The sequence below is a fragment of the Prionailurus viverrinus genome, chromosome B2 (genome assembly GCF_022837055.1).
Source record: "Prionailurus viverrinus isolate Anna chromosome B2, UM_Priviv_1.0, whole genome shotgun sequence".
Lineage (NCBI taxonomy): Eukaryota > Metazoa > Chordata > Mammalia > Carnivora > Felidae > Prionailurus > Prionailurus viverrinus.
This window is the reverse complement of record NC_062565.1, coordinates 37226626-37249020: the sequence shown is the minus strand read 5'-3', so window position 1 is coordinate 37249020 and position 22395 is coordinate 37226626. Positions and strand designations below refer to the sequence as shown.

General features: G+C 36.9%; 1 protein-coding gene across 1 annotated transcript in view; it reads right to left on the bottom strand.

Annotated features, from left to right (window-relative positions):
- DNAH8 (dynein axonemal heavy chain 8) overlaps window positions 1-22395 on the bottom strand; it is a 338484-nt gene that overhangs the window by 252113 nt on the left and 63976 nt on the right. The window contains exons 15-22 of the mRNA XM_047860389.1: window positions 17241-17317; window positions 15832-15931; window positions 15104-15223; window positions 13387-13522; window positions 9715-9902; window positions 6905-6985; window positions 6378-6494; window positions 5454-5573 (exon numbers count right to left, since the gene is read on the bottom strand). Coding sequence (XP_047716345.1) covers window positions 5454-5573; window positions 6378-6494; window positions 6905-6985; window positions 9715-9902; window positions 13387-13522; window positions 15104-15223; window positions 15832-15931; window positions 17241-17317 — 939 coding nt within the window. The remainder of the gene's footprint in view (window positions 1-5453; window positions 5574-6377; window positions 6495-6904; window positions 6986-9714; window positions 9903-13386; window positions 13523-15103; window positions 15224-15831; window positions 15932-17240; window positions 17318-22395) is intronic.

Below are 22395 nucleotides of genomic sequence, written 5' to 3'. Positions count from 1 at the left end.
GAAGACTAGGGGAGGAAGGTTGCCAGGAGGGCAAGGAGGTGTGGGATCTAGAGCCCATCTGGAGGACCTAGATTTTGCAAAGAGGTCGAATACTTTCTCCATGGACCATTCTTAGAACTCAGAGAAGAACAGACTGAAATACTGAGGGGAAGTCCAGGGACAGACTGGAAAGACAGTCAAAATCATTTTCTTTCTTTCTTTTTTTAATTGAGATATAATTCATAATGTAATAGCACAAAAAGTACCCTTGTAGAGTGTACAACTCATTGGTTTTTGGTATATTCACAGAATTGTACAACCATCCCTGCTATCTAATTCCAGGACATTTTCATTTCCCCCCACAAAGAACCCCCATACCCATTAGTAGTCCCTCCTCATCACCCATCTGGCAGCCACTAATCTATTTTCTGTCTCTACGGAGCCAAGGTGATTTTGCTGAAATGACTTTTAACAACCTTTAATGTATTTACCAGTTTTCCTATCATAACTTGAATCAAATTTCCCTGATTTTCTATTCCATTTGTATACCTATCAAGAATCAGATATGTCAGTCAGGGTTCAGTCAGGAAAACAGATGCCACACCAGCTATTTTAACCAACAGAATGAGAGGATTTAATACAGACAATTGGTGAAACAACTGTTAAAGGACCAAAAAAGGCAAAAGGGATGCAAAGGTCACACAGAGAGTTACTTCAGGAAGCAGCTCCCATACCTGGGGAGTGGGAGAGCAAAGGCAAGAGGCTGGAATTTTTAGACCTAGAGCTGGGAAGTGAGGGAACTGCCCAGTTGGTGCTACTGCCTCAGGAGCTCAGAGAGAGGCGTCATGGTGTTGGTACATCTGAGAAGCACAAGAAGCTGGTCCTGGAAGGACTGGAAAAAACTAGAACCTAGGATTAACTGCCACTGCCAGTTAAGAGAGGCCGTCTGACTGTATTGGGAACGGGAAGAAAAACAGGAAAGAGCAAGTCCCTTCTCTCTCCTCCATCCTTCTTCTAGCAGCACTATTGGCAAAACCTAAAAGGGAGCCAGCTGGCCAAAGATAAATGTAGTTTGCAGAGTCCCAGCCTCAGCGTCACAGAGCAAAAGATCCAATTTGAAGCCACTGAATGACCACAAATATCCCTGGTTCCCAAATATGGTCTGAAACCACTGGTTGGCCCAAACTAACCTCCTCCCCCCCAACATTAGCATTATGTGTGCATGTTTCCAAAACTTAATTCTGTCCAGAGTATTACTAGGCTTTCCCGGTCATTTTAAATCTTACTCTGCCTTCACTATTAATGGCCTACCTGATGCAAAGGCAGCCCACATATCACTAGACCTTAGATACCTCTGACGCAAGTGAGTGGGGCATACTGACTGGCAAAGCACTCTTCAAAATTCCACCTCTCGTAACTCTGCCTGCAGTTTGGAGACTTAACACTTATCTAATAGTAATAACTTCTTCTGTTGTGATGTCAATGCAATCGCCACATTCACACCCACTCACACTTAATCTGTCCCAATTTCCCTGATTTGTGTGATCTGTTTCTCTTTCTATGCATATAAAAATTCTTGGTTCATGTTTTCAAAGTAAATTCGATCTGGTAAGTGTGAATATTTCCCCACTGAGCAGTTGACTGTGTCACAACAATTATAGGTACATACCAATAGAAGATGACTATCATTATAAGTGGAACAAAAAGAAGGACATCCATATAGGTATTCCCTGCCCATTTTAATTGTGTTTGTTTATAAGTAGGGCCTGGTATGAAGTACATACATATAGTGAGATTCTAGGATGAGTGAGAAGAAAATGGCAGGCAGGAAATTACCCTTAACCCCTGGGGCAGGAAACAGGAGACTTCTTTGGAAATTTCCAGTTGCTGAGAAAAGATCATTACGGAACCTGAAGGGCTCTCCCTCATAGAATAATATGGAATCCAGTAAAAAGAGCAGATGGGGGAGAGTCTTGGATTTATAATTTTGCAGCTGACCTGGACAGTAATCAACTCAGGTTGAAACAGGAATTCAGAGGTCTCTGAGAGGAAGTCTCTTGGGAGAAAAATGGGACTCTGAAATAATAGCGTATTTGAAGGAAAATGTGAAAAGAAAGGCAATTAGAACTCCTAGGGAAAACAAAAAGTTGTATAAGAAAAGATGTATTGTATGTACAGTACTTGATTCTGCATTGGCTGATATTTACACAGGCATAATAAAGTGTTGGTACTTACCATCACTGTTTAACTAAAAATAATTTTATAACTATACTGAGAAGACAAGAGAGGAGTGATAGAGGACAGGGTCAAAAAGCTAAATGCTCACTTATTGAGGCGGGAAGAAAATAATGTGCAAATTTGCTAACTCAAGAAATAGCACCCCAAGTATATTACTTAGAGATGTAGAAATAATACTATAAGGAATGACTAAAAGTTTAAAATGAGTGCCTTTCGTAGGACCCAGATTGTGATCTCCATGTACCATTTTCCACTGGTAACATGGAAAGGCATGAGGGCTAAATAGAGAAATGGGTGATCCCAGATCTGGGGCAGGAAATGTGCAAGATGAGCGTAAGGTACCCTCTAGTTCCAGAAAGCAAGGAAGCTTTCAAAAACTACTGGAGTCATATTAAAAATATAGAAGCCAGCCTGAAGGATTCCACTGAAAAAAGATGGAAAAACAACATCAAAAAGACATACAAATGACCAAGAGACACATGAAAAGATGCTCAACATCACTGACCATCAGGGAAGCACAAATCAAAACCACCATGAGATATCACCTCACACCTGTCAGGATGGCTAAAGTCAAAAACACAAGAAACAAGTGTTGGTGAGAACATGGAGACAAAGGAACCCTCTTGCACCACTGGTGAAAATCCAAACAGTGGTGCAGCCACTGTGGAAAACAATATGGAGGTTCCTCAAAAAGTTAAAAATAGATCCAGTAATCACACTACTGGGTATTTACACAAAAAAATACAAGAACAGTAATCTAAAGGGATACATGCATCCTATGCTTATTGCAGCATTATTTATAATAGCCAAATCATGGAAGCAACACAAGTACCCATCAATAGATAAATGGGTAAAGAAGATGTGGTATATATAAACAATGGAATATTACCCTCCATAAAAAAAGAATGAGATCTTGCCATTTACAACAACATGGATGGAAACAAAACAAATGATCAAATTAACAAATAGAACAAAACAGAAACAGACTCATAAATATAGAAAACAAACTGGTGCTTTTGTTTTCTGGAGAGATGAGCAAAATAGGTGACGGGAATTATAACCACCAGTTATAAATCAGTCACAGAGATGTACAGTATAGCATAATAGTCAATGATATTGCAATAATGTATGGTGACAGATGGTGACTGTGCTTATTATGGTGAGCACAGAGTAATGTATAGAATTGTCAAATCACTATGTTGTACACCTGAAACATTAACATAACATTGTATGTCAACTATACTTCAATAATTAAAAAAGAGAGACAGGCACCTAATCATATTTTCTTCCTGAGAAACAGTGTATTCTGCCAGCGCCATTTAAATAATCCATCGTTTTCCCCACTGAACTAAAAATACTATCTTTGACACGTATTAATTTTTATTGTGATTTTTTTTCTCCTAGATTCTTTATTTTGTCCCTCTAAATTATGTTTTTTTCTGTTAATGCCATATTAATTTGATTACAATGGGTTTCTGTATTTTCATTTTTATTACCTATTCCTCATTATTAATTAATTTAAAATAATATAATTTAATACAATTTATGAAAAGAATTGTATAGGAATTATAAGTGGAAGTGTATTAAATTTATATAGTCATTTGTAAAAAAAATGATAGATTTTTTTACAGGAGATTAAATACAAAATCCAGCTAAATATTCTTTATAAGAGAAAACCTAAAATAGGAGAACCCAGAAAGGTTGAAAAAAAACAGAATAGAAAAAGATGTATCTGGTAAATAATAACCGAACAAAGCCAGTGTAGCTACATTAATGTCAAACACAATAAACTTCAAGGATAAAAAGCTTAACAATGATGGAACGAATAGCCAGGAAGACACAATCATTTTAAATTTGCATGCTCCAAGAACAGGATGTAAAAATGGATCATTTAGTGTTGTCTCTGTTACAGCCAAGGTCCCAGTGCTGGGGACAAACGATTTTAAGGTCCTACATATTATGAAGAAGTGAATTCTTAAATGGTAGCAGGGGAGGCAACCATTAGCCCTTTGCCCATCTTGAGATTATAGAAAGGAAGCTTGGTCATCGGTAGAGATCAGGTAGAAATAAGTGTAGCGTCCTTCAAAAGAACTACTCAGAAAACTTGACCCATGTCCTCTAGAATTTGGGGATGAAGGGGCTGACTCATGTCTAATTAGTCCTGAGGCAAGAGGCCAGCTGGCTTATCCAAACCCCTAAAGGCATGAAGAGGTGTCCTGGAAAGAAGAAGCTGAATTTCCATAGCAACAGGCTCAAAGGGCCCTGTATCCCATAGGCAGGATTGGAGCCCATGAGACAGAGGCACCCTTGGTTGTCTTGAAAAGGACACTAGCAAGGTGACCCCAACCAGCAGAGTAAGTGTAGCAGAAGCACATGGCAGGAAAGAAATAAAAGAGTCCAGTTCAAGATGTAAAGTGAGTACTTCTAGGAGAGATTGTGTTATGTGTGCTACGTGTTATGTGCCAGACCGTTAGGGTTCCTATTTTTGTAATTTTGAGCCAATGGAGAATAAATAGATACTCAAATAATTTTAGTATAATGTGATGCTGAGGTTAGGTTTTGTCCTATGGAGACTAGATGCCACTGCTGGTTGAAGGATTTAAGATCACGAGTTTCACAATCAGATTTGGTGGCAATGTGGAGAATGGATATGATGGAGCCAGATATAGAGAAGAGAGACCAGTCAGATCATAACATCAAGCACTAAACTCAAAATGAGCCTTAAGGGCCTGACCTAATTAAGGGGTAGTAAGTATGGAGAAGAAGAAGCAATTAATTCAAGCAAACTTGGAGTAAAAGGCAAAAACTGGCCTGAAGATAATTGGCCTGAAGCCTGAAGACTGACTGGAGGTAGGAAATGGGAGTGTGAAAAGGACTCCACATAACTCCCAGATTTCTGTGAGTGGCTTAAAGGGCAAGGATGTGGTAGTCAAAACCAAGAGGTAGTCGATATTGCCCTGGGAGTAAACACAGAGGAGGAAGAGCAGTAAACCACTGACAGAAGGAACCCCAGGAAACCCCAGCATGAGGTTGAGGATATTAGTAAGATCCTATCTAGGGTGTGGCCATGGACTTGAGTTGTTGAAGCCTTGTAAGTCTTTGAATCTGAGGATTTCCAAAAAAGCAAGGATGTCTATATACTACTAACAGAGATTTCCACGTTTAGATTATAAATTCGCATTTTAAGTATATGAGCCAGTATTTCTATGATTAAAATATAACACATAAGTGCATACCTCATTGAGTGTCAACATATCTTCTACTTTGGTGGCACCACTTTCAGGCAGGGAAATTAACACAGTTTTGGCTATCTCCTTTAGAACTGTATCAATATGCATTTCACACAAGTCGCTGATCTACCAAGAAGAAAAAACAGAGAGGAAAACTCTTCTTTCATCCAAGATGTACTTGAGTTATAAAATAATTTAGAGGGCTGTATCTCAAAACTTGGGGCCTGAGCCAAGATAATTTGGTGGAAATTGTAGGAGTACATTTACAAAGAAAGCTTGACGTGGAACTAAAGTTTTATAGAGCAGCAACATATGTCATAATCTGATATACGTTATCTCTTTTAATCCTTCTTCTGGCCCATGACTCATTACTACCCAAGTTTTACAGCTAAAGAAACAAAGGCTCAGATAAGCAAAGTAACCTGGGAAGGAACGCAAAAGGCAGATCATTGTACCTAGATTTATCTGACTCTCAAGCCTCTGAGTTTTGTCTATTGACCCTGCTGTCATCAGAGAAAAGCACATCTAAGAAGGTATGCATGTTCTATGTAGAAAAGATGTCAGAAATCAATACACCGTCTCCATTAGGTGAATGCCTCATCTAACTAACATTAGATGTATTAATATTTAAGCACTCCATTTTGCCATTTTCCACAGTCTACAATTATTCCATTTTCTAAAGTACACTGTGGAGTTGAACTACCATTTTAACATATTGAAGGCAAGTAATTCAGAGACAAAAACAAGGCAACTCTGCATGAAAAGGCTCCAAAGCAGTTAGAGAAACATAAAGCATTATTTTTTTTTAACTCAATAGATGTCCTTTTAGTTAAGAGTCACATCCTTTAAATAGCTTTCATAGATAAGCAAACTATTATTTATAGCCTGAGTATTAATGTATGTAGTTTTAAAAAAATGTATTTATCATACCTTCTTTAAAAGTTGATTGAACATATCCAAAACCGAGTCAACTTCTTGAAAGAAGCTTTCTAGTGTTAAGGATGACCATGTTAATATTGTGAGCCCTTGTCTCAACACAGATTCCACCTAGAAAAAGAAAACAAAAAAAAAAAATAGCGGCTTCCATGATTAACAACAACATCTGCATTTACTTAAAAAGGCTTTCTTTTTATTACCTGGAAATATTATAGGTTATATTTCCTTAATTTTATTTCTCTCCATTATGCTTGGTAAAGGTGACTTTGTTTTTTAATCACCTTTGGCTGTCCATGAAGAATCATGGATTCTTAGAAAGTGCTCGTTATTTAGATTTAGTTGTTTTTCAAAGGCAACAAAACTTGTTGACAAGAAATCATTCTATAGGAGAAATAGAGCTATAATGTTGAACTAGAAAGATAGCAGATCTAGGCAAGAATAGATAAAATCCATAATCTGTGGAACGGGAATCTAATTTTAAACACCAGGGAAATCAATATAAAACCTTCAGCATTACCAACCTTTTTCATTCTCGGGGTCATCAGATTGACAAACACTGAAGGCACTTCCTGACATAACTCATCATAATACTGCAGAAGACCCTGTTGAAAGCCAAAATGGTGTGTTTTACTTTAATTTATTTTAAAGCAAGTCATATTTTGATTCACACCAGGAAGGTGTCATTATACCTGTTTCCTCATGGTCCTGCCAAGATTAAGGCCGTTCACCTAAATTTATATTAATTTACCATACTTTTTCCTCACCTGTAAATTACCTTAGCATCTCCTTTAAAGAGCAAGTCAGTGGAGCTTTCTAGAGTTGTATTTTTCATATTTACTATTTAATTACCTTTCTCTATTTATGCTATTTTAAATAGCATGGATAATTATCTTTTCAAGATGTCTCTCATTATAAGTTTTTCCCCGTTCTGGAACACATGAAAGCATACTTATTATTGATGTCACACTTGTTTTCTTGAATCAAAATAAATGTATGCACAATCAGAATTAATAGGCTTATATATTTTCTTTTAGATATTTTTTAGAGATGAACCGTAATGATCAATTTTTGGCCATTTCATAATTTATTGCAGGGTGTGATGGGAAATAAGGATTCCAATCAATCCTTCCCCAAATTAATAATATTAAGCTGTTTCAATGTTTCCTTAATAGTTTCAAAGTTATCAACTCCTTTCCACCTTTTATATTCCCAGTATTCTGTTTTCACATCAGTATTTTAATACTATCAAGAAGAAACAAGGGAATATAACATGGTATGCTAACTATATTGAAATTTAAAATAAAATAAAATAAAATAAAATAAAGGAAAAGAATAAAGAGCCTAGAAATAAATCCCTGACATGTGGCCAATTAATTTACAAAGAAGCAAGAATATACAAAGGAGCCAAAAATATACAATGAGGAAAGGACAGTCTCCTCAATAAATAGTATTGGGAAAACTAGACTGTCACATGCAAAAGAATGAAACTGGACACCTATCTTAAATACATACACACAAATCAACTCAAAATGGATTAAAGACTTAAATTTTAGACCTGAAATGGTAAAACTCTAAAAAAGAGAACATGGGGTAAGCTCCTTGACAGCTGTCTTGGCAGTGATTTTTGGATTTAACCAAAAGCATAAGCAACAAAGGCAAAAATAAACATGTGGCACTCCATCAAAGTAAAAAGCTTCTGCACAGCAAAGAAAACCATCAACAAAATGAAAAGGCAGCCTATGGCAACAAAAACAACAACAACAACAACAAAAATGCGAAAAACTAACAATCCAGTTAAAACACATGCAAAGGAACTGAATAGACATTTTTCCAAAGAAGAGACACAAAAGGACAATAGGTACACGAAAAGGTAGTCAATTATCACTAACCATCTGGGAAATGCAAATCAAAACCACGGTGAAATGGTACCTCACGCCTATTAGAATGGTTATTCTCAAAACAAACAAAGAAACGAACAAACACCCAAGAGATAACAAGTGTTGGCCAGGATATGGAGAAAAGGGAACACTTGTGCACTGTTGGTGTGGATGTAAATTGGTGCAGCCACTATGAAAAACGTCTAGAGTTTCCTCAAAAAATTTTAAGATAAAAATACCATATGATATAGCAATTCCCACATCAGGGTCTCAAAGAGATAATCTGGACTCCCATGTTATTTACAGTGATGATGGGAACATCCATCAATAAATGGATGTGTAAAGAAAATATGGTATATATATGCAATGGACTATTACTCAGCCTTGAGAAAGAAAGACATCCTGCCATTTGGAACAACATGGATGGGCCTTGAAGGCATTATGTTAAATGAAATAAGGCAGACAAAGAAAGACAAATACTGTATGATGCCACTTACATGTGGAATCTAAAAAAGCTGAACTTGTAAAAACAGCAGAAAAGTGATTGCCAGGGGCTGGGGGTGGTGAGGGAATACGAAGAGTTTGGTAAAAGGGAGCAATCGTTTAGCTAAAGATGAATAAGGACTGAGATCTGATGATTAACATGGTGGCTATAATTGATAGCACTATAGCATATAATCAGATTTTACGAAGAGAGTAGAACTTAAACATTCTCACCAAAAAAAGAAACAAATATACATAATATATATGCGCACGCGTGCACACATGCACACACACACACATATATATATATATGAGGTATGTGTATATATAAATGAGGTATGTATATATATATATGAGGTGTATATATATATATATATATGAGATATATATATGAGGTATATATATACATGAGGCATATATATATAAGGTATATATATATATATATATATATATATATATATGAGGTAATGAATGTGTTAATTAGATGACAGGAATACTTTCACAATGTATATGTATATCAAATCATCATGATGCACACTTTAAATATCTTACAATTTTATTTGTCAACTGCACCTCAATAAAACTGAAGAAAAACGAACAATCGGGGCGCCTGGGTGGCGTAGTCGGTTAAGCGTCCGACTTCAGCCAGGTCACGATCTCGCGGTCCGTGAGTTCGAGCCCCGCGTCAGGCTCTGGGCTGATGGCTTGGAGCCTGGAGCCTGTTTCCAATTCTGTGTCTCCCTCTCTCACTGCCCCTCCCCCATTTATGCTCTGTCTCTCTCTGTCCCAAAAAAATAAATAAAAATGTTGGAAAAAAAAATTAAAAAAAAAAAAAAGAAAGAAAAATGAACAATCAACGTAGTAACAAATTTCCCCTCAATATCACATCAGCACAACTCCAGTGATGTATTTTTCTTTTACCAAAACAAAAAACTCCCTCAAAAATAATTTAAAAATATAATCTATCTTACCTGCAAATGCAACTTATCTGCTTTCAATTTATTCTCCAGTTTTAGCAATCTCTTTGCCTCTTCTGGTACATCCAGCTTCATTTTTATCATGCACTTAGTTTCCCGAACAACTTCCAAAATTTTGGGATCAAAATTAACCAGCAACTTCCCCGTCTCTGGGTGTCGCACAAAAAGTGTGGCTTGTAAAGCTACAAATAAATGATTATTGGCATTAGTTTTTTTGGATTTCTTTTCTGCTTCCAGCCATGTTTACATGCCTGTCTTCCCACTGGGTACTGACTTCTTAATAGAACAATAGTTTTGGATATCCTAGGTGCTAAGGCATAGCATCTGACATGTGGTCAGTGCTCAAAACTCAGATAAATGAATGCAGAGTGTCTGCAAAGCCATACAATCAGATCCAGACAGATAAAAATGGACGAAGAACATATAGTCTTCGTGCTATGAACTGCAATACTTTTGTGAGTGGATCTAAGAAAGCTATAATGCAATGTAGTTTATTTTAATGGATTGTGATTTAACCCCTGTGAGAGAAATGTAAGGAGTACACGCTACAAAATATGACACACCTCATATGATGAACTCTTTCTCACAACCCCAAACTGCTTCTTTAAAGAGGCTTATCTGAACTAAGCCTCCATCTTGAATTTCTGGTAACTAAGTTCAGTATCAATAATCAATATTTATTAAACACCATGGCATTGTAAACTTCTAGGTGGTAGAGGAAGACTTTTTTAGGCTACACCGAAACTACCACCTGAATATCATTCATATACATAGGAATTTTCAGGCATGCTTTTTATTATGAATTGAAATAAATAATCCCAGTCAGTGGTGAGTAGCCATAGCTTATTTGTTATCCTAACATGAATTATTTCTAGAGGCATAATAATAACACGCTTCTAGACGAGTATGTGCTAGCTTAAATTACACCTTATATTAACAAACACTACTACCATGAGAATTCCCTATGTATCTTCCAAGCCTCACATTGCTTCATAGAATGTGGCTGCATTGAATTTCTAGTAAAATAAAATAGTCTGTATAGCCCTTTGAAGTTAGTTGACTTTTATTCATCAATTAGTCTTGAGATGGTTCTTAATGCTGTTGGTTGCATGAGGATTTCAACTAAAAATTTTACTTAATTCGTTTGGAATCTTTTTTAAATTGGGCCAGAAATCATTGATCCTCCCAAGTAAATTCCAAAATAACCTTGGAACGTTCATCTAATGAAATCTATCTTCCTTAAGTCTGTACTGAGCTTTCTTGAAAGGACAAAATGGTCAGCAAGACCGCTAAGAATAATGATAGTCAGGAAGTCAGCTCCAGAACTGAGTGGCATTTCATTAAATTTTATAGAGCAACCATCTAAAAGAGGCCAACACCAGATCCCCAATTATTATTCTGAGTTCCTATATTGTTAAATATAGCCACATCAATACAACAAAAAGCTTTGCAGAACAATTTATTTCCACTTCACAATTTATTTCCATTTCATAGGAAAAGGCAGATTTAAATCCGAGCTTTGCCATTTCCTAGCTGTGTGATAATCTTGTGCAAGGGGCTTAATCTCCCAGTACCTCAGTTTCCTCTTCTATAAAATGAGGATAATTATAGTTCCTCATAGGGTCGCCATGAGGCTTAAAAGGAAGCTGCATATGTAAAGTGCTTTGACAAAGCCTGGCACATGGTAAGAACTATATAAGTGTCAGCTATCACTGTTATTTAAAGGTTACAAGGATGAAACAGACAGAGAGTACCCTTCGAATGTGTAGGGGAGATAAGACAGATCCATAAAGCAGTAAGTGTCATGAGAAAGAACAGCAGATAAAGCAAATAGAGGACTCTGGAGTAGGAAGACGTTATTTTCTGCTGGGGGAACAAGGAGCTTTATGGAACTGGTAAGTGGTGAACTTGTTTTTGAGCATGTGCCAATAAGAGGAAAAACCACCGGGAAAAAGAAAAGTAGAAAAGGGTATGGTATTATACAAGCAAAATAGAACATGCTCCATTCTTCAGTTAACAATTCTCTTCTGCCCTTTTCCAGAATGTGAATTTTAAGTTTCTCTTAAGGCTCCTTTGAGAGTGTTGTTCTTAGCTGCCTCTCATTAGGATCCATAGGGTCCTACTGTATTCATTACCCAGAAACAGTTGGCCTGATACAAGTGGCTTATTAAAAGCTAAACTGAGGGGCCAGGTGGGGAAGACAGCCTGCAGAGTTGGGGCCCCGTCCTCCAGGACACAGGCATGAATGAATCAATAGCTTGTAATGGTGATGTGTCTTCAATAGCTAAAATATATAGGTCAGGAACCAAGAGGCAGGAAAAGAGCAGCCCCTCGTACCATCACTCCCAGGGACCCAACTGCAGGATTTGTGCTTCCTGTGCCTGCAATTCTGTATACCCTGCTGGGGTGGAGATCCTGGTATGGAAGGAGAGACCTTTCTATCAGGGACTACAGTCAGGGTTCCATCAAGGTTATGGATAAAGCTGAAGGCTAAGATGGGACAAAGCAGGAACCTGGACCGCCCGACAATTGAGCCCACACAGCAACAACACCCCAGATCATGCCCGCATGGACGGATGATGGCTTGAAATCAGCCCTCCTCTGCTTCACAGTGAATTCTGCCCAATGCCTTGGCACCTCTCAGAGGTACCTAGACATAGCCCTAATACTGTGAATCTACTGGAGCTCAAAGTGAAGTAAAATTCCGTTATAGAAAAAGAAAGGAAGTGAGGGAGGAAAAAAGGAGGGAGGGAAGGAGAAGGTAGGAGAGGGAAGGAAGGAAGGAAGGAAGGAAGGAAGGAAGGAAGGAAGAAAGGAGGGAAGGGAAAGAGGGAGGGAGGGGGGAGGGAGGGAAGGAAGGAAGGGAGGGAGGGAAAGAGGGAGGAAGGGGGGAGGGAGGGAAGGAAGGAAGGGAGGGAGGGAAAGAGGGAGGGGGGAGGGAAGGAGGGAGGGAAGGAAGGGAAAGAGGGAGGGAGGGGGAGGGAGGGAAGGAAGGGAAAGAGGGAAGGAAGGAAGGAAGGAAGGAAGGAAGGAAGACCAGCAAAGTGCAATTCTTTCTCCCTTGATTGGGACTGAGATTTGAATCTACAACATGATAAAATTGAAGATGAAAACTTCCCTAAATCTATGGAGAACTATCTATGAAGAGTCTCGATATTTACTTTTAAATACTGTTTCTTTTTTAAAAAAATTTTTTTTCAACATTTATTTATTTTTGGGACAGAGAGAGACAGAGCATGAACGGGGGAGGGGCAGAGAGAGAGGGAGACACAGAATCGGAAACAGGCTCCAGGCTCTGAGCCATCAGCCCAGAGCCTGACGCGGGGCTCGAACTCACGGGCCGCGAGATCGTGACCTGGCTGAAGTCAGACGCTTAACCGACTGCGCCACCCAGGCGCCCCTAAATACTGTTTCTTAGTGTGAAGTCACAATCTAAGTATATCAACTTTAAGGTGATGGCAACTGTTGCTTATTAAATCAGAATATTATTTAGTAATTGTAAAGAAACAATTGTATTTTAAAAAGACACAATTGTATCATTCCCAAAGCTAAATATGACCATCATAATGTTGCATTAAAGGGATGTAAAAATTCTCCAGAACCATGAATTCATTCAAAATCACCTAACACCCCCTCCTTAGTGTCACTGCATAGTCTTATACACACCATACTGTAACTGCGAGATCTCTCTGACCCAGGCTGTGTGATAGACCACCTCGAATTCCACCAGAACATAGGAAATTTTGTTATACTGACGAATGACAGCTTTACCTTCTGCACTTGACAAAATTTCCGAGTTTTTCTGTTTTTTTAAGGGGAAAAAAAGATTTATAATTAAAAGATTGTTGGTTGTTTTGTATCCAAATCATAAAGCTGTTGGTACTTAAAATGTCATCAAATAATTAATTATGTTAGCAACTTAGATTTTGCTTCAGAGTAAAATAGAGGTGAGGAAAGCCATACAAACTAAAGATGGAAGTAGAGAAACATTACCAGCAGAAAGGGAAAACTAGAAAAGGAAATAAAGGATTTAAGAAGAAAGAGAGGTCTATCTAGCCTTACAGCCAGCCAGGCTGAGAGCCTCTGCTTTCAATTCTTTATTCCCTTCCCAATTTTCTGGACAAGATACAATGGAGTGATTTTCCTTGAGCTGTGAATATCAGGGAAAATCCCCAAATTCCAGCACCAAAAAAAAAAGTAACTGTATATCAAAGAACAAAAACCAAATTTCTTTACATAAAAACTGAAAGCCTTATTTTTTGACTCACAGATGTCAAAAACACAGCAATCTCACTGCAGAGTCAATCAGCAATGGAGTCCCCGTCCTGGCCTCTTCTCTAAGGCCAGCGTTTTAATATTTTTACAAATAGTGAGAACAGTAAAATAAATGATAGCAGTCAAACAGCAACAATAAAAATTTTAATATCCAAAAATGCTTAAATACTAAAATTACTGCAAGACTATTTTTGGTAGTTATTTCCTTCTGTATTTAGGCATAAGATGCCACCCGAAGCAAGCCAACTCTGCGTTGTTACTCTGTCTCTTTACAAAACCAAACCAAACCACACAAAAAACAAAGACAAGACAAACTGGCAATTTCAAAATGACAACATGGCCTAAGAGTATCCTGGGATTTTTCAGAAATATAATAATCTTAAGGACACAGAGAATGCATATACTCCATTATACTTTGCTCTAGATCTCAATTCTTTATTCAGGAATAGTGTCTCTGGGGCACCTGGGTGGCTCAGTCGGTTAAGCATCTGACTTCGGCTCAGGTCATGATCTCGCGGTTCGTGGGTTTGAGTCCCACATCAGGCTCTGTACTGACACTTCAGAGCCTGGAGCCTGCTTCGAAATTGTGTGCCTCTCTCTCTCTCTCTCTCTCTCTCTCTGCTCCTCCCCCACTCACGCTCTGTGTGTGTGTGTGTGTCTCTCTCTCTCTCTCAAAAATAAATAAACATTAAAAAAATTTTTTAAAAAGGAATATACTCTCTAAGACTGTCTTCACTTCCACTTATATATGTCAGTGACATATCTGTCCACACAGAGAAGTAAGCTTCAGGATTATGCTTGTACTTTTATTATTTTCAAAACAATGACTCTTTAAAAGCCTTGATAAAGTATCTTTTATTACTAAAAGCCATAAAGTTATAAGATTCTCCCCCTTAGAGATTAACTGCAATTAAGTGAGCTTATCTACTAAACATGAAGGAATTGGCCTGGTCACCCTCAGGCATATTTATAAACTAAATTTTTTTTGCCAGTGGAAGAATTAGTTAGCTCTCACGACTTTATTGGACACAAACATTATCGGATAAAATATACATCTTCTATTAAAACTACTGTAATCCTCATACTATAAATGGAATTATTGGCTTACGAAGAAATAGTTGATGGGCTCACTTATCCGGCGATAGAGCTGCCTCACCCAAAGTATTTTGCCTGCTATAGGGGGCATGTTGCGAGCAAGAGGCGGGTCATCTTTTTGAGAATGATAAAGCTGGAATTAAAGATACGGTATTGATGTTTACAATTCAATACAATGGAAAAGGCAAAAGATATTCAATACATTTGCACTCACATGTTTTATGTATAGGAGCTAGTCAATAAATATGTAAATGCACTCTATTTAGAGATCATCTGTGGCTCAGAAACTACGATGTTTCCAATAGATGACATTTAATTCTCTCTAAACCCTTATTTCCCATTACATGTATATTTTTTTTCTGTATTTTATCCCAAATTTTAAGGAGATATTCAAATAAGGGAGCAATAAGCTACATTATATCTGTCACAATATTCTCCAGAGCCCAAATTTCTCTGCACAGAAATATTAACTTAAATGGGCTTTCCAACACACACATAAATGCTGTTACAAAAACAAACAAACAAACAAACCCTGTTCTTAAGAGCTTAGGGACATAAATCTGGCTGTCCAGTGACATACACTGTCAACACCTTCCCACATTTGGAGGGGCACATCAGAGGTACTTAGCAGTGAAAGGGTCATTTTGAAAAGCTTGGCACCAGATAATAAGGGCAATGCTTTCAGAATACTTTTTTTTTTTGTACTAAAGTACCACTCTTGTTTATAAACATGACCCTTGCCTTCTTTGTAGCTTCAAGTTCAGCCACGTAATACTGAAGAATACGCTCGATGGTATGGTTTATTTCTAACTGAAGACAGGGGATGTTCAGCTTCTGGAATCTGAAAGTGAGTGAGGGTGAATAATTAAAAAATCAATGAGAAACATACTTAAGAATTGCTGCCATCCTAAAAATCCATTCATTCACTCATTTGACAAATACTCATGCCAGACCTCATGCACTGTCCTGGGATGCGGTGAGGAACAAGACAGGTGTGGAGCCAGCCCTCTTGGAGCCTCCAGTTATCTTATGGAAAATGTAGACTTAGTCAAGAGCTATGTTTTAAAAAAATCATTTAAATTACAAGGGGACCAGGAATGCATATATCAAGGGAACCCAGCCAAGTCTGGCGAGGCAAGAAAGACTTCCTTAGAAAAGGACATTTAAACTGACAATGAAAAGATGGGGGGCAAGGGTTGACTTAGCAAAGATGGAGGGGAACACACTGAGCATCCCTCTGACAACAGTAATGCTCACATAATTCCAAATAGCCATAATCAAAACAATGATCTGTCTGCCAAATATCACTTCCACCTTCAGACTAAGTGATGCACAGGAAATACTAGGATAATAACATCCTGATAAGAAAGTGAATTAATACCAGTGTACTATGGGTAAAAAGAAAGACAGACACACAGAAAGAGACAGAGACAGAGAAATCAAAAAGAAAATGGTGCTGCCATCTGTCTGTACAGTATTACCATTTGTCAAACTCATTTTCTGTCTGTTTTGACTCTTTCACTGGTCTCATGAGGTAAAGTCTCACTGGTATGATCCAACATTAGAGAGACGTGGAGCTATATAGCAAAGCTGGGCCCAAACCAGATGCACTGGCTCTCAGGGGAGCATTCCCGAAGGATCCCTAACATGAGCCATGAGCCCTCCCTGAACTCAAAGGAAATGGCATCCAGTCCAGGCTGCCCTGCCCTTTAGGAGAGCACCATTGTCAGGAATAGAGGAAAAGGAAGCAGCAGGAGCACTCCGGAGGAAAAATGAGAACTTTGAGGATCTGCTACCCTTTGATAACTTCACTTCTAGAAATCCTTGCAGTATGCAGAATTAAATATTATTTGTTCCCTTTCCAATAACATCTATGAAATCAACTTCAGATATATTACCCAGCTGGAGGAAAAATCATGCGAAATAATTTCATTTTCTTATTGGAAGACTTTCTGCTTCAAAAAATGCAATGAGAAATATCATACTATATTTCAAATTTTTACCAATCTATTTAATGGCAATTTAAAGATTGTTTATAAGTCTTAAAGTTTACGGAGGAGAGATTTCCAAAAATATCTTATTTGAAATTGTATTTTCAAATACAAAGTTATCCCACCTAGAAACTATACTGCTTAATGCACTATAAATACCTTTGAAGAAGCTGAAGGGCCTGCTGAGAAGACAAGATTTTTCCAAAAGTACTGTTCATAAATGCCTGTATTTGTATCTAAAAGAAAATATTAATATTCAATTGATTCGGGGCATTAGGGAGAGATTCTTTTTGTTTAGCAACAATTAATGATTTTCCTATAGAATCAAAATTGCCTTAAACATACCTACCATCTAAGCATCTAGAATTGCACTGTCCAGTATGGTGGCCACATGTGGCTCCTGAGCACTTGAAATGTCACTACTTGGAAGTGAGATGTGCTCTGAGAGTAAAATACACACTAGATTTTAAAGACTTAACACACCTACACACAAAAAATATATAAAATATCTCAATGGTTTTTATCTTAAAATTTTTTTTGATTTTATCATTTTTGAGAGAGAGAACAAAAGCGAGGGAATGGTAGAGAGAGAGGGGGATGGAAGATCCAAAGTGGGCTCTGTGCTGACAGCAGTGAGCCCAATATGGGGCCAGAACTCATGAACCATGAGATCATGTCCTAAGCTGAAGTCAGACACTCAACTGACTGAGTCACCCAGGTTCCCCCCAAAGATTTTTACCTTGGTGACATGTTAAAATGGTAATATTTTGAATTCTGTTGGGTTGGGAAAAGTGTATTATCAAAATTAATTTCACTTGCTTCTTTTAACAATTATTCATATGGCTACTAGAAAAATTAAAATTACATATGAGGTTTGTTTGCATTTTCTGCTCATTATTTATGGGATATGACTGACCTAGAGATTTATAAGAGTGAATGTCCCTTACTAAGCATATTTCTTGGGACATTTAAATTTCTAAGCATATTGGTAGAGCAATGTAATGACATATAGACCCACAGGGTCAACAAGTGTCATTTTCCAACAATACTGTTCTAAGAATCCTCTTGGTGACATTAAGGAAGAACAAGAAGAAGAAAGTACTTTTCCAAGACTCCCACCATCCCTAGCAATGAACTCCAAACTCCTGGTACTCAACTGATGGAACTGAAGTATCCTTTGCAAACTACTCTCACTTATAAATTGTTATGGTCTACTAATATAGGCTGTGTTTATTAATCAAAATTTGGGAAAGGAAGAAAATTTTAACATTGAAACCTATTTGAAAATATTAAAAATTAAAATTTTTTCAATGTTTATTTTTTTGAGAGAGAGAAAGAGAGAGAGAGACAGAGTGTGAGCAGGGGATGCGCAGAGAGAGAGGGAGACACAGAATCCCAAGCAGGCTCTAGGCTCTGGGCTGTCAGCACAGAGTCTGATGCGGGGCTCGAACCCACGAACTGTGAGATCATGACCTGAGCCAAAGTTAGACATTCAACCAACTGAGCCACCCAGGTGCCCCCAAAATATTAAAAATTTAAGATGGCCTCTAAATTTACTGAAAGCTAAAATTTGTATCTAAGGCTACAGGAAAGCTTTTATAATACATAGTCTTTATTAATAAATCATTAAAAATATGAGATATACCAAAGGTAGTCCTAAGAGGGGAATCTAGTCTAGCAACACAGGTCTACCTCAAGAAGCAAGAAAAATCTCAAATACACAACCAACTTTGCAGTGAAAGGAGCTAGATAAAGAAGAACAAATAAAACCCAAACCCAGAAAAAGGAAGGAAATAATATAGATTAGAGCAGAAATAAATAATACAGAAACTAAAAAACAATCAAAGAGATCAATGAAACCAGGAGCTGGTTCTTTGAAAAGGTCAACAAAATTGATAAACCTCTAGCAAGACTAATTACAAAAGAGAGAGAGAAGATCCAAATAACAAAAATTACTAATGAAAGAGGAGAAATAACAACCAACACCACAGAAATATAAACAACTGTAACAGAATATTATGAAAACCTATATGCCAACAAATTGGACAACTTAGAAGAAATGGATAAATTCCTAGAAACATATAATCTACCAAAACTAAAGCAGGAAGAAAAAGAACATATGAACAGACCAATTACCAGCAATGAAATTCAATCAGTAATCAAAAATCTCCCAACAAAGAAATGCCAGGATCAGATGGCTTCACAGATGAACTCTACCAAACATTTAAAGAAGGGTTAATACAATTTGACAATAAATTTCATATTAAAAAAATAATAAATAAATAAATAAATAAATAAATAATAAAATAAAAATAATAAAGAAGGGTTAATACCCATTCTTCCCAAACTTTTCCAAAAAAACACAAAAGGAAGAAAAACTTCCAATGACTCTAAGAGGCCAGTATCACCCTGATACCAAAACTAGATAAAGACACCACACATACAAAAAAGAGAGAACTACAGGCCAAATCCCTCGTGAATATAGATGCAAAATCCTCAACAAAATATCAGCAAACTGAATCCAATGCTATATTTAAAAAATCATTCACCACAATCAAGTGGGATCAATTTCATGGATGCAAACTTGGTTTAATATTTGCAAAACAATCGACGTGATACAACACATCAATAAGAAAAAGGATAAAAACCATGTGACATTCCAATAGATGCAGAAAAAGCATTTGACAAAGTACTACATCCATTTACGGTAAGAAACCCTCTGCAAAGTAGGCCTACAGGGAACATATCTCAACATAATTAAGGCCTTATATGAAAAACACACAGACAACATCATACTGAATGGTGAAAAACTGACAGCTTTACCCCTAAGGTCAGGAACAAGTCCACTCTCACCGCTTTAATTCAACATAGAATTGAAAGTCCTAGCCACAGCAATCAGACAACATAAAGAAATAAAAGACATCCAAATTGGTAAGGAAGAAGTAAAATTGTCACTATTTGCAGATGACATGATACTATATATAGAAAACTCTAAAAACTCCACACACACACGCACACACACAAATACTAGAACTGATAAATAAATTCAGTAAAGTTGCAAGATACAAAATCAATGCACAGAAATCTGCTGCATTCCTGTATACCAATAATGAAGTAGCAGACAGTGAAATTAAGAAAACAATCCCATTTATAATTGTACCAAAACCAATAAAATATCTAGGAATAAATGTAATCAAAGAAGTGAAAGACCTGTACTCTGAAAATTATAAAGCACTGATGAAAGAAATTGAAGACTATGCAAAGAAATGGAAAGACATTCTATGCTCATGAATTAGAAGAAATATTGTTAAAATGTCTATACTACCCAAAGCAATCTCCAAATTTAATTCAATCCCTATCAAAAGACCAAGAGCATTTTTCACAGAGCTAGAACAAACAACCTTTAAGTTTGTATGGAACCACAAAAACAAAAACAAAAACAAAAACCTGAATAGGCAAAGCAATCTTAAAAAAGAAAGAACTGGAGGTATCACAATTCCAGATTTCAAGTTATATTACAAAGAGGGAGTAATGAAAACATGGTACTGGCATAAAAATAGACACATAGAACAATGGAATAGAACAGAAAACCCAGAAATAAACCCACAAGTATAAGGTCAATTAATCTTTGACAAAGGGAGAATGAATATACAATGTGAAAATGACAGTCTCTTCAACAAATGGTGTTGGGAAAACTGGACAGCAGGATGTAGGGTGAAACTGGGCCACTTTCTTTCACCATACACAAAAATAAACTCAAAATGGATTAAAGACCTAAATGTGAGACCTGAAACCATAAAAATCCTTGAAGAAAGTACAGGCAATAATCTCTCTGACATTGGCTGTAGTAATATTTTTCTACATATGTCTCCTGAGGCAAGGGAAATAAAAACAAAAGTAAACTATTGGGACTACGTCAAACTAAAAAACTTCTGCCCAGCGAAGGAAACAATCAACAAAACTAAAAGGTAATCCACTGAATAGGAGAAGATACTTGCAAAATGACATATCCAATAAAAGGTTAGTATCCATAATATATGAAGAACTGATCCAAAAACAAATAATCCAGTTGAAAAATGGGCCGAGGTCATGAACATTTCTCCAAAGAAAACATCTAGATGGCCAACAGATACACGAAAAGATGCTCAACATCACACATCATCAGGAAAATGCAAATCAAAATCACAATGAGCTATCACCTCACACCTGTCAGAATGGCTAAAATCAAAAACACAAGAAATAACAAGTGCTGGCCAGGATGTGGAGAAAGAAGAACTATCTTGCACTGTTACTGAATGCAAATTGGTATAGCCATTGTAGAAAATTCATGAAGTTTCCTTAAAAAATTAAAAATACTACTACCCTATGATCCAGTAATCACACTACTGGGTATTTACCCCCCAAAATACAAAAGCTCTAATCCAAAAAGATACATTCACCCCTATCTTTATGACAGCATTATTTACAATAGCCAAACTATGAAAGCAGCCCTAGTGTCCATCAATAGATGAATGGATAAAGAAGATGTGGTATATACACAATGAAACATTATTCGGCCATAAAAAAGAGTGAAATCTTGCCATTTGCAACAACATGAATGGAGTTAGAGAGTATGATTCTGAGCAAAATAAGTCAGTCAGAGAAAGACAAACACCCATATGATTCCACTCATATGTGGAATTTAATAAACATAACAAATGAGTAAAGGAAAAAAAAACAGAGAGACAAACCAAGAAACAGACTCTTAACTATAGCGAACAAACTGATGGTTACCACAGGGGAGGTGGGTGAGAGGATGGGGGAAATAGATGATGGGGATTAAAGAGTACGTTTATCATAGATGAAAAATAATAATCTCTCTGACATTGGTTGTAGTAATATTTTCCTAGATATGTCTCCTGAGGCAAGAGAAATAAAAACAAAAAAAAAACTATTGGGACTACATCAAACTAAAAAGTTTCTGCCCAGCGAAGGAAACAATCAACAAAACTAAAAGGCTAAATAAACTAAATAAACTAATAAAACTAAAAATAAATAAATCATAAAAATAAGCAATAATTTTTTTCAAAACCCACAAATTCCCATTGCTATAGAGATGCAACTCCTAAAGCATTTTGGGAGCAAACTCCACCCTGCCCAACTAGACAAACAGTATAAACAATAACTAAAATATGTCTTAAATATCAAACAGTCTAACTTTCAAAAACTGAAAGGCAATCTATGCCAAAAAGAAAGGGTGTTGTTAGAATTTTAGGGTCATTCTTATTTATATTGCCCAGATTACCTTAATATAGTTTTTAAAGAATCTTTAAAA